Source organism: Peromyscus leucopus, chromosome 22 (genome assembly GCF_004664715.2).
Source record: "Peromyscus leucopus breed LL Stock chromosome 22, UCI_PerLeu_2.1, whole genome shotgun sequence".
Taxonomy (NCBI): domain Eukaryota; kingdom Metazoa; phylum Chordata; class Mammalia; order Rodentia; family Cricetidae; genus Peromyscus; species Peromyscus leucopus.
In genome coordinates, this window is record NC_051081.1 from 54,762,568 (window position 1) to 54,775,191 (window position 12,624).

General features: G+C 48.2%; 1 protein-coding gene across 1 annotated transcript; it reads right to left on the minus strand.

Annotated features, from left to right (window-relative positions):
• Positions 1-263: 263 nt before the first annotated feature.
• On the minus strand, positions 264-11,421 carry Cmpk2 (cytidine/uridine monophosphate kinase 2). Its single transcript, XM_028883166.2, has 5 exons — positions 10,306-11,421; positions 8,807-8,921; positions 5,979-6,180; positions 3,337-3,570; positions 264-2,142 (listed from the first exon to the last, which is right to left on the minus strand). Exons 1-5 carry the CDS (start codon positions 10,978-10,980, stop codon positions 2,025-2,027), a joined length of 1,344 nt encoding a protein of 447 aa, XP_028738999.1. The 5' UTR covers positions 10,981-11,421; the 3' UTR covers positions 264-2,024.
• Positions 11,422-12,624: the final 1,203 nt, after the last annotated feature.

The following is a 12,624-nucleotide window of genomic DNA, read 5'->3' on the forward strand; positions in this document are numbered from 1 at the left end:
TCTGATGTAAATCATCTACCTATCAGCCGTACAGAGAATGGAATTTTTAAAATCCCTTCCATATTTATAGTATGAAAATAACGTTTGAAACAAACATTCCCCCACCAAAGCCCGTTGACCACAGATTCCAAACTCACACCCTCCACCTTCTCAAGTATATAAGAACTATGGAAAGTTCTATAAGACTAATAAACTATAAGACTATAGAAAGACAAACCCATGGGGATGTTCAGACAAGTATGTCACACAGCCATAATAACAGATCAGGTTAGGAAAGTCACAGCAAGTTTATTCACCACAGGTTTCATGAAGAGAGCACTAAGACTTTCTTCCTAGCCTCTGTCACAATCATCTCAGAAAGGCTTGAACAAAACCCTTTGTGGAAGTAGCTGCCACATGACAGAGAGCCCTAACGTTATTTATCAGCTTTAAAAACATGCTCTACTGAAGCCAACAATGTATTTAGATAATAGACACATTATTTATAAGTTATACATAGTTCCAAAAGTAAAAAAAAAAAATATTTACTAAGTTAATACTAAATCTTATTATAATTTAAGATTAGGGTAAACCTGTTAAGGCGTTACATGTCATTACTTGGGGATGAATTCTTCTTCAGAAATAGGATGAGGGATCAAAATGATGTAGAGAGGCATCTACATCAGAATTGGAATGTTAAATTATAGCCTGAGCCAGCCACCTCCCTATGACCAAAAATTACTTAATTCCTTTTATTGTTTAATTGCTCATTCATGTTTATTTGTTTTTTTCTGTTTATATTTTTATTTTTATGATACTGGGAATGGAACCCAGGGATAGAATGTCCAGTACAGTGTTCTACTGTGGGATTTCACCCCCAGTCCTCTTCGTAGTTTTTAATCTTGAGACAAGGTCTCACTACATTGCCCAGGCTAGCCCTGAACACATGCTGCAGCCCAGGAAGGCCTTGGATGTTCCATTTTCCTTTCTCAGCCTCCCAAGTAAATGTTACCAGACGGTTGGTTATGCCACCTGGCCCACCAACTGTTCTCTTTCAGACCAAACTGTTGACGCTCTTGATGTGAAACGCCTCAGTCAAGGCTACAGAGCCACCGGGATTCTCTTCCACGGCTCTTTCCTCTATCCGAAGAGGCCTTAATGCTGACTTCACATGCAATCAGGAGACATTCAAAGTGCAAGACAATTTACTATGAGATCTCATTTCAGAATCTACAGGGTTTATTAAGATAAATTAAATCTGTGTTGTGAAAACACACAGCCAACACTGCGTTTAGCTCCTTGCCCTCGGTTTTGGTTAGTGACTCAGAGCTCCTACACTGAGGAAACACACAACGTAAACATCAATATAAACAAATCAGTGTGTTGGGTAAGTGCAACGCATCCAGCTCAGCGCAGACGGCTCATTACACGCAGAACTGGATTTCAGAGGAGAGAAACGGAATACAGACAAGGAAAGGAGAACAAGATGGGGGTGGCATGCTAGCAGCTTAGGGGCATGTGTCTATTCAGGTCTGAGGCGCTCCCTCAGGGAACTGTCCAAGGTGTTCTTTGAGCCTTTGAGCTCAAAGAACAAGATCAATGGCTTCTTTGAGAGTGTCCCCACCCATAAATGGCTCAAAGCAAATGGGATGGGACAGCCAGACTCTGGGACAATACTCAGCTATAGGATTTGGGGTGAGAGGAGATGAGGCTAGCCCATCACAATTGGTCATTGTGGGCCACATTTGACATCCTCAGCTTCCAGGTGCAGGAAGACCTCCACAGGCTCACCACTGGATTAGAAGATCTTTCTAGGTGGTCACATCCCAAGGAGATGGTACGTGGCCAGGCAGAAAAGAACCAGCAGTGGCTGGCTGGCTTTGTTGGTCAGAAATAGAGCAAAAATGCCCATTCTCCAGTTTCCTCCTCTCCGTTTTCTCACGCAACCTGAATCTAAGAAGCAGCATGACAAGTGTTTGTCTGTGTGCAGCACACAACTTCTCTTCTGTGCTGTGCAGTGAGGCACATGTCCAGAGGAACTACAGTTAATGGCCAGCACTCCGAATCAGCTGCAAAACATTCTGTAGGACAGTCTCCCTTGAGGGGCTGGCGTCCACCAGGTGGCAGCTTGGGTTCTCCATTCGCTGGTACGTCATTTCCACCCTGGATACAGAGAGAAGGGGGAAAGTCAGCTTCCTCTCCTACCCAGTTCATCCTGAAAAAGCAGCTTTTTTACCTTGTCACGGCAGCTCGGAGCAAACCCCCATCTAACTCACCTTGGCAGCCATCACTGTCTCTAGACAGATTCAGTGACGTTCATTCGGTGAAGAATGAGTCAGCCATGATGCATAATAACTGACAACGTATTACCTGCCAATCAGGTCTCCTGGTCCTTTCTTCTCAGTTTCTACTCTGAGTTAACTGGGAAAGACCATCTTCATTCTCATGGCAGACAAGGCAGTCCAGCCAAGGCCCGCTTTGCATCCCCCAAGATCACCCTACAGTCAGAGTCCCCTACACAGGTGCCACAAGTCTCTAAGGAGACTCTTTGGACTTTTGAACAGCGCTGAGACTGTGACAACCTATGGTGACTTTTGAAGTTGGACTGAAAGCATTTTTTTTTTTTGCACTGTGAAATGGCTCCAAGCCTATGAGGGCCAGGGAGTGGAATGTAGTGGTTTGAATTAGAACAGCCCCCATAGGCTCATAGATTTTGAATGCTTAGTCAGGAGGGAGTGGCACAGCTTGGAAGGGTTAGGAGGCGTGGCCTTGCTGGAGGAAGTGTGTCGCTAGGGGTGGGCTCTGAGGTGTCAGAATCCCAAGCTAGGTCAGTGTCTCTCCCTTCCCCGTGCCTATGAGTCCAGATATAGAACTCTCAGCTCCTTCTCCAGCACCATACCATGTCTGCCTGCTTGCTGCCATGCTTCCCGACATAATGATAATGGATTAAAGCTCCGAAACCGCAAGCCAGCCCCAAAGAAATGCTTTCCTTTATAAGAGTTGCTGTGGCCATGGTCTCTCTTCACAGCAATAGAACACTGACTAAGACAGATGCTGAAGGTCAAACCTGGGTCCTTTTGCTTGTACAGCAAGCACATTATTGACAGAGTACGTCCCCAGTCCTGAAACTCTGGGTTCTAATCCAAGTCCTACCATTTCTGACACAGCAACCCCATTGTTTTTAATTGGTCATGCTAAAGGTCAGATGGTAACAGGCATAGTGATAGAGACTGGGGTGTCTTAGGGGACATTGCCTCTTGCACTTGAAGCACAGGAACTGTGTCCTAAAGCAGTTCTGATCCTGGCTCGGGGACGAGAGGGACTCCCCACCATTCACATCACCCTGGGGACACTTACTTCTGACGAAACACGTTATTGGCCTCGAGTTCAGCCTCTTCTTTAGTTTTCTCCACACCCCGACCCTGCAGTCTCCTCACTCTCTCCTCAGGATTCACCGTGAGCAGCAGGACCAGGTCAGGCTTCAGCAGGTCTCCTGGCCACTGGTAGATGGGGTGGTGGGCAGGAGGGAGGTACTGCAGGCCTCCACTCACCTCTGTGGCTATGGCGTAGGTGGCCGTGCTGTGCCAGTACCTGGGAAACGAGGCAGCCGTGAGCTCTCATCTATGGAAGGAGTCAGGGTACCATTGGAGAACCATCAAACCAGGCTGGCTCTGCTAAAGTCTTCCCAGCACCACACAAATGAACTACGTTTGGATTTATTATTAATGTGTAAAACACACCACACACACACACACACACAAAAAAAAAAAAAAAACCAGAGTCAACAACAGTAGTAATAAGTGGGCTAGACATGAAATCATATATCTAACTGAAACTATCCTATACCGTAAGGACAGGTGTCAAACCATTCTGGCCCTTCTTCACGTACACTAACTTCTTCTATGTGGCCATGAGGGTAAGGATGACTGGTTGGCTCAGCAGTGCCTTTCTAGTTAACACTATGTCCTGAGCTAGTGAAATCAGGCAGGCCTGAGCCATTTCTCATAGTGCCAAACTCAAACTGCCCATGAAATCCATGTTCATGGAGCAGAGGCTAGAATGCCACCCTCCCTCCCTTCATAAAAAACAAAACCCAGTTGTCTAACTGTGCAGCGGTGATTAGACAATGAGGAGACCAAGCTGGGCAGCTGTAGAAAGGTCAGTCATGGCAATAAATGGAAAAGAACCCAGCACACTGTTTCTGGAAGCCCAACAGCTGTCTACCACCCACAGGAAAGGATTCTGTCTCCTGGTGAGGCATAGAACTTCCTCCCAGCTTGGACCACACACCATCTTTACTCCTTGTCTCCTAGCAAGGGTGATACCCTCAACTAGCGAAGTCCCACCTCTGCCTTCACAGTCCTGCTCCCATGAAGGCCCCATACAGAATCCAGGCTCCTCCTCTGGCTCCTCATACCCTGGAGGAGACTCTACTGAGGAGCCCCTCACTGGGGAGCGACCACAGCTATTGTCTCAGGAGGGAGATCCTGTCTTCTCCACAGAGTGGGAAATGCTTCTTAGTCACTTCTGTATTTTCATACATAAAAACTACAAAACCAGCACATGGTAGCTATGCAATGGGTGAATGCCTCTTATGTCTATTAATGAATGAAATTTATTAGCATGTAATAAATAATGCTCCTTACAGCTATTGATGCACACATGCATGCAAAAGTCAATAGATAATATTTTCTAATGTAAGTGTGTGATATTACTAGAACAGGAACTTAACTATGTGTGTCCCAGAAAATCCAAGTCCAACCACTGTCACCGAAACCAATGGTGACCAGCAGGAAAGGGGTTCCCGTCACTGCAGTCACACCAGGAAGACAGAAGGTACCTGTATTCTTAGCTTTGTCCTTGGGGGCACTGATATGAGCACCAAGATTAAGTAGGGAAAGGGTAAAAATGTTGGGATAGAAGATACACACATAGCTAGTCAGTCTCGGTCTGGATGTGACCTGGCTGATCACAAACTCAGGACCAGTCAGGTGAGATGTGGTCCCCATGAAAGAGTTGCTGTTGCTGAGTGGGTAGACTCAACCCTTGTTGGAAGATGTTCACCCATGATACAGACAATGTCCTGGAATCAAAGGTGGCCACAAGACAGAATGACTCAGAGCAAAGGAGACCAAGATGCCAAGCATTATCTTTTCTATTGTTTTCTTTCTCTCTTCCTTCCTTCCTTCCTCCCTCCCTCCCTTCCTTCCTTCCTTCCTTCCTTTCTTCCTTCCTTTCTTTGTTTTCCTTCCTTCCTCCCTTTCTTTCTTCCTCCCTCCCTTTCTTCCTTTCTTTCTCCCTCTCTTTCTTTTTTAAGTTACCCATCAGGCATTAATGAGCATGGGGGGGGGGGTCTGCTGGTCCTAATGCAAAGTGTTGTTAGGGAAGGTACCCTCCAAGCCTGTGTTACAATCAGATTCTTGCCCTGTTCAGGCAACATTCTAATGTAAAGTGAATAAATATGAAACTTCATATCCAACATCAAAGGAGAATCACCTATAGCAAGTACTTATCATATAAACTGAGGTTCCCAGGAAAAAGAAAACCCTTTCTAGGTTTGAAGATTCTCCAAGGCTGACAGCTTAACCTGTGTGACCATAGCTACTCCTCAGTCCTTTAATTTTCAATAGTTCTGGAACTTTTTGTCAGAGGGCTAGCGCAGTGGGGACCACATGATAGGTCCACTGCATTAGCCTGGGAATTACCATTGGTTATGATATTAAGAAGAATGATGCCTGGTGGTTATGACACAATCTTTTCAGACCCACATTCCTTATTCGTTAATTGTAGAGACTGTCTGATTCCAACCTACCCAAGGCACTATTCAGATATTAGTATAAAATGTCAGGGTGTGATGTGTGTAGTTCATAATTCAATATTCCTCTTGTAATCATAATGCATGTTCACAACTGAGCACCTAAATATATATGTAGAGAGAAGGAGAGAGAGACAGAGACAGAGAGAATGATGTGTCACAGAGAAGGCATCTTGCTACTCACCTGTCTACAATAACAGGGAACTTGGCTGATTCTTTAGCTATTTCAGAAGCCACAAGGTAATTGCCCAAAGAGTAAAATGCTCTTCTAATGATAGTAGGTTCATTGTCAAAGACTTTTCTCCACTGGCTGATGCAGGGGGGTGGCGACTGCAAGAGGACAGCCTTGAGAGACTCTGACACCGACTGGGTCAAGGTGCTTTTACCTGCAGGACGTAAACAAAACAGACCACTTCTTAGCTGAAGCTTCCACAGTCCTCCCAAAGGTTAACACTAACCTATTAGCCAAGGAAGAGTAAATGTCTTTAATCTGTAATTCGATGGGAGTGATTAAATAACACCCGGGTTCTATGAGAAAGCTGGCTGAACAAAACCTTGAGGAGAAAGCCAGCAAGCAGCATCCCTCCGGCAGCCGCTGGTTCAACTCCTGCCTCCAGGTTCCTACTTGAGTTCCTGCCCTGGCTTTGCTTCATGATGGGCTGCAAGCTGTCAGAAGAAATAATCCTTTTCCTCCCTGAGGTGCTTTTGATCATGGTCGTTTATATAGCGACAGAAACCTAACTAAGACACCTTCTCCTTTCCCTGCCCCCCTTCAGGGCCCCTTCACATTCTCCTTCCATGTCTGTTCATTCTCTTCGAGATCCACCTGCTCCAGCCTTGCAGCACGTCTGCCCAGCTTCTCTCCACCTGCGCCAGCTCACTCCACTTCTCAGCTCCTCTCCACCTGCTCCTGGTCCAGCTCACTCTACTTCTGCTCAACTCCCCTCCAAGGTCCACCTTGCTCTGTCCCCACCCCCACTCTTGCTACTCTGTGCCTGGCATTTGGCTTGGAGTTTGGAGCTCCCTAAGACTGACTTGTCAGAGGTCAAGTTCCCCCTTTAGGGTACATTTAAGTATATTTTTGGACTCTTTTTTGCACACCCCTGGGTGTCATACTGCCTGGAGCCACTTCCTGGGCCCATCTCAGATGTCCCAGCCTTTGCCTTGAGCACAGGACTACAGTGATAAGGCATAATCTACTCTAGACAGATGTTCTTCACTGGCTTCACTGAGCACCCACTGTTTACACTTAAGGCCTTTTCCCTCTGTCATAGTTAACACTCAGGGTACCAAGACTTCATCACCAACTGCTTATTTACTGCTAGGCAGATCCCAACAGTGCTGACCATTTTGGTGTTTGTGCTATGAGCACACCGCTAACAGATAGCATGCTCAGAATGCCCTATTCTACACAAGAGTACTCATCGAGTCAGTGAGCAGCAGAGAAGGTAATGGAGTCATCCACGGTGGCCTCCTTGGTAGGGCTGGACACAGGATGCTGCTGTGGCAATAGAAGCTATCCCTTTCTCCTCTCCTTGTTATCACTTTCTGAACTTCACATGTTCGGGCATAGGTGTGTTGAGGTTAAAGGTTTGTATTTTCCTTTTGTCCCACAGAATTATCTGAATTATCTCTAAGTGAAAAAAATAGATGACCATAAAGACATACCAGACCAAAAAAAAAAAAAATATGACCCAAAAAACCACAATGGACAGCTGATGTTAAAATTCTAGCCGTGGCTAAAAACGAACCTCAACTAGGTCTTGGCGTGGTGATGAGAAGTGCTGAATGCTGAGCACACTGCTTCTCCCGCTGATGACTTTGACTTTCAGGCAGAGCCAGGCCAGCAGGTCACAGTCATCCCCCTGTGCCACTTCCTTGAGACACAGAAGTTTCCACGTGGAAGTGACCTTTGGCATTATTAAAGATCACAGTCTGTGACCAGGGATATGGATCTGTGGTAAAGCCCTTACCTAGCATGTGAGAAATCCCTAGACTCAATCATCGGTGCTGTGACCGTGGTTTGCTCTCTGTCACTGCGATAAAGTGCTGACTGAAACCATCATCAGGAAGTTCTTTCATCTTACAGCTCCCGGGTCATGCTGCATTGCTGAGGGAAAACCGGTTAGGGACTCAAGGCCGGAGCTGAAGCAGAGACCACGGAGTAATGCTGGGTAAGGCTCGCTCCTCCTGTGCTGCTTAGACTGTTTTCCATACAGCTCAGAACCTGCCCTCAGTGGCACCACCAACAGTGGGTAGGGTCTTCCCATACCAATCATCAATCAAGAAAAAAATGTCTCCACCAACGTTCCCACAGGACAATCTGATGGGAGCATTTTCTCATTGGAGGTCTCCTGTTGGCAGATGACCCTGATTTGTGTCTAGTTGACAAAAAAAAAAAAAAAAAAAAAAAAAAAAAAATTCAAATGCAACCACCAAAACAAAGAGTATGACAGCCGTCTTCACCCCTCCAAGGGATGCAGGAGAGGCCCAAAGATAATAGCATCCTCCATCGGCCTTCTCCTGGGCTTGAGTGTTCTAGTTACTGTGTTAACACATTTTTATATTCTGACCCCTCTTGAGTAGTTCAGGAAGCTTCCGTGGCCTTCTTCCCCAGTTTGCTCTATCGGGGGCCTCTAGATGTCCTGTGGCTCCTGGACGTAAGCTGCTTGCTAAAGCACTGGACCTCTGCCCAGCCACTGCTTCCACCTTCCAGGTTTTCACCACCCAGACTGCTCTTGTTTGTTCCTAGACTACAGCTTGGGTATGACCTTGGGTCTTCTCTGCAAGTTACAGCAAAACAGGACCTCCTAAGAGGCCCATTAACACACACACACACACACACACACACACACACACACACACACACACACAAAACAGTTGCGTCCCATGGTCAGTCTGGCGTAGAGACTCACAGAAGGCTCTGTGTGGCGTTTAGTATTGTAAGAACGATCTCCTGCAACCGTGCGGTCCATGGTATTGACTAGAGACTAGAAAGCAGTGCTCACTTACCTGTGGCATCCAGTCCTTCGATGGCAATGACCTGGAACTCTCCTTTCTGGATGTCCCTGGGGCATTGGTCAACCAGGTCAAGCACTGCCCGGGCTTCCGGGATAAAGGATGTACACTGTAGGGGGAGGAAAAACTGCATAAGCAGGGAAGCGCTGGGGCTTCTGGGAACCTGTTGTGACTCTGCCAAAGACAGCACTGCCTGGTGCTAAAGAGACCTTTTCTAGGTTGAACATAATGCCTGGCCCATGGGTTCCTAGAGTTTAGAAGCTGAGACACACTAAAAAAAGGGGGGGCTGCAAATGTCTGTGTTACACAACCTCAATCCTTCACTGGCTAGCCTACCCCAGAGGAAGGGCACACAATTCCAACCATAGCCACAACAGAACTCCAGGCCCTGCTGAGAACAGGAGGTATGTGAACCACCCTGTAGATGTAACCAGGTAAGCGCATCTACCCTGCATCCCCACCACACACACACACACACACACACACACACACACACACACACACACACACACACACATCCTCCTAATGGCCCAGAAAGCTGACAACGGTGCTCCAAGCTGGTACAGCTTCAAGCTGAGATTCTGCTGAGAATCGGAACTTCCTTACTCTCCATCACCACACCCCATGCCCCTAGGACCTTCATCTGAGGCCCGCTCTCATGCATACATACGCTTCCTGTGAGCAAGGCAAGCACCCAAGAGCTTTATTAGTGGGCCAGCCAGTCTGTGCGAATGCTTCTGTTATTACCACCTTAGAGAAGAAGCAAGCTGGAAGTGCATTCTTGATAAATGCCAGGAATCTCATCACCTCCCTGGCTGACCACGGGCTTTTCACCATCCTCTAGCCCTGTCGGACAGCTTGTAAAAAGTAATGTTAACTACACAGACCAGCAGGCCCTATCTGCCGGCCCCAGGCACCAACGGAACCTTAGGTTTTTCCCTGGAGACTGCCAGAAACCTCTTGTCCTCCCTCACAGGAACATTTACAGATGATGGAAAAGATAAAGGCAAAAAAACCCGCTTGAGCAGTGAGGGACCGCATACGGTCCACAAACCAGTTAAATGCTTACATCCTCTAACCCACATAGTATACCTTCTGCGCCCCCAAGATCCCAGATTGGAAGCAAATATCCAGCAAAATGTCCCCTTAACTAGCTGGCCTCGTTCTCCCCAATTCCCAGAGGACTCTTTTCTCCACCTGCAGGACTTCGAGAATGTCTTCCTAGCAAGCATTGCTCAACCAGGTGTTGCATGCACTCAGCACTCGGTTGACAGAAACCTGCTCAGGAAATATTGAAGGCAACGGCAGTGTCTAACACAGAGCCTGCACAGCTTGTCTATACCAGCTGACTCATGAATAAGAATAAATAAACCAGGCGGAAAGCACTTGATTGGCCAGCCTGGGGCAGAACACCCAGCTCCACTCAGGGCCGAAGAGAAAAAAAAAAAAAAAAAAAAAAAAAAAAAAAAAAAAAAAAAAAACCTCTTACTTACCTCCTCCAATACCGCCCGTGCAGCATCCCGGTCTTGGAACACCGCAGAGTTAAGCAGATCTGGCAGCAACGGGTGCAGATGAGGCTCAGGGGCCGGCAGGACGCATGCGCAGTCCACTTGCACCTGCCTGTCTCCCTGCAGCTCCCACATGCGCTGCCACAGCAAACCCTGAGAGTCGGCCTGGAACTCGGCTAACTGCGGGTGTTCCGCCTCCTGGCACGAGCCCAGAAGCTGCAGCAAGGCGCTCCGAGTGTCCGGGTGGTCGCAAGGGTCGCGCAGCAGGAAGCCATGCTGGGCTTCACCGTCCTGGTCGCCGGGACCGTAGCCTAGCAGCTTACTCATCCGGCACCGCTGCCAAGGGCCCCGGCACAGCTGCAGCAGCAGACGCTGATGCATCCGGGCCGCCTGCACCCGGGGCCCGCAGCCTGTGCCCGGGGCCAATGGCACGCACAGCGCGTAGCTGCGCCCCGGGGGCCCGAGCAGCGCTGCCAGGCGTGGGTCCGGGTGGCCCGCCGTGTCCCCTAGGACGAAGTGAGTCAGGGAGCAATCCGGCATCTCCACCGCGAAGCGCCGCGGCCGAGCCATGGTCCCAGCGCAGGCCCGGTGCCGCGCGCACAGCCGCCGCGACAGTCGCCCAAGCCACAGTGGGGCTCGAGGGCGGCTCACTAAGGCCATGGGTGTCCCGGGCCGCGCCCTCAGCCACGCCTCGGAAACGAAACTGCGGGTGACCACAGACCCGGGATCGCTGAGAAACGAAAGCGAAGGCGGCTGCCCGCGGGACCTCGGGTGTGGCCGCGCTACTCTCCGCCTGGGCTTCTCCGCCTCCCGCCCCAGCCGCGCTTTTAACCGCCGGCGGGCGGTTAGGAAATTCTCCCGGCCCTGGGACTCTGGCGCGTTGCTATCGCCGCTGTGGTCCCCTGGCAACGCCTGCCCTTGAGCATTCCAGCCTCTCCGGAGCCATCAGCTTTGTGTGGCTTGGTTCTGTAGGGGCAGGTGCTCCCAGTCCGAGTTTTAAACTTCTTCCAGGCTACTTAATTCCTGATCGGTGAGGACTGGGAAAGCTGGAGACTGAGGCACAAAGGGATCTCCTCTCAGAGAAAACACACACACACACACACACACACACACACACACACACACAACACACACACACACACAGCTTCATGACCCACCCGTACTCAGGCACCTGATCCGGAGACCTTCAGGTAGGTGCCTAGCGGTATCTGACCTCAGTTTACCGTGTAGTACCCACTTAGCCAGTCCTGCAACCAGTTTGGGCAGCTTTTCAGCTTTGCAAATGAAGGACTCCTCCAGTGGGCTCCGTACTCACATGGAATCCTCTTGCAAACTGGGATGTGTGGCCAGGTTGAAACATTGAATAATTGCCAATTAAAATCTCCTGCATTGATGTCTGGTGTTTTCAAATTTCTCTCTCTCTCTCTCTCTCTCTCTCTCTCTCTCTCTCTCTCTCTCTCTCTCTCTCTGTGTGTGTGTGTGTACTAGCTGTGTTTTAGATCACCTTCACCTTGCTGGTTCACAATAAAGATGTGTGTCTCAATGGTGTTCCCAAATTAGGATTTGCCCCACCAGGAGGGGTTAAGGTCATGGTGTGAGAACCATCAATAGAATTGGTAGAGCAGGAAGATGTGATGTGCAATAGAATCTGGAGTGGGCTGTTCAAGGATCACATCACCTCCAAGGGTGAGCTTTGTGAAATCATAGCCCAGGACACCTGATAGAGTATCAGAGTGTGGGGTTGTAATTCTTAGAAATAAGTAGTTTGGGTGTCACACAAAGAAACACAATGAAAGACAATTTGCTTCTGGAAAAAAAAAAAGGGGGGGTGCACCAAGACCCTAACCCTGGCTAGGAAGCACACCAAGGAGAGAAGTTACTTGGAGTCATTTTAATGAAGGTGATAGCTGTGTCTTTTTTCCCATTGACTGGTGCCCAACCTTTCCAGATTAGCTAACTTAAAAAAAAGGGGGGGGGCAAAGGGAATGAAAAGGGGGCAAGGAATCAGTGTCTCAGGCCATCAGGTTCCAGAAATGTAGAGGATAGGGTTTTCATTTTAAAAAGTTGCATGAAGATGAAACAATTTGAATGCTTTTGCACAAAAGTTTAACAAAATTGAGAGATTTATAGAATGTTGACCCTTAGTGAGCTAGCTTAGTGACCTTTGATAGAAAGCAAAACAAAAAATTATTTCTGACATACTGAAGCCAGGACCCATAACAACATGCCAGGTTCTTCTCCATAGAATGAGGTGATCAGCTTTGACCTTTGACCTTTGTGTGGAATCATTGGAATAAGCTGGTA

Coding starts and splice junctions, on each gene's coding strand:
- Cmpk2 (XM_028883166.2), bottom strand. CDS start 10,980: ATGGCCTTAGTGAGCCGCCCTCGAGCCCCACTGTGGCTTGGGCGACTG. Junction 8,922..10,305: donor CACGGGCGGTATTGGAGGAG/GTAAGTAAGAGG, acceptor CTCCCCCTACAG/TGTACATCCTTTATCCCGGA. Junction 3,571..5,978: donor TTCCCTGTTATTGTAGACAG/GTGAGTAGCAAG, acceptor CTCGTTTCCCAG/GTACTGGCACAGCACGGCCA.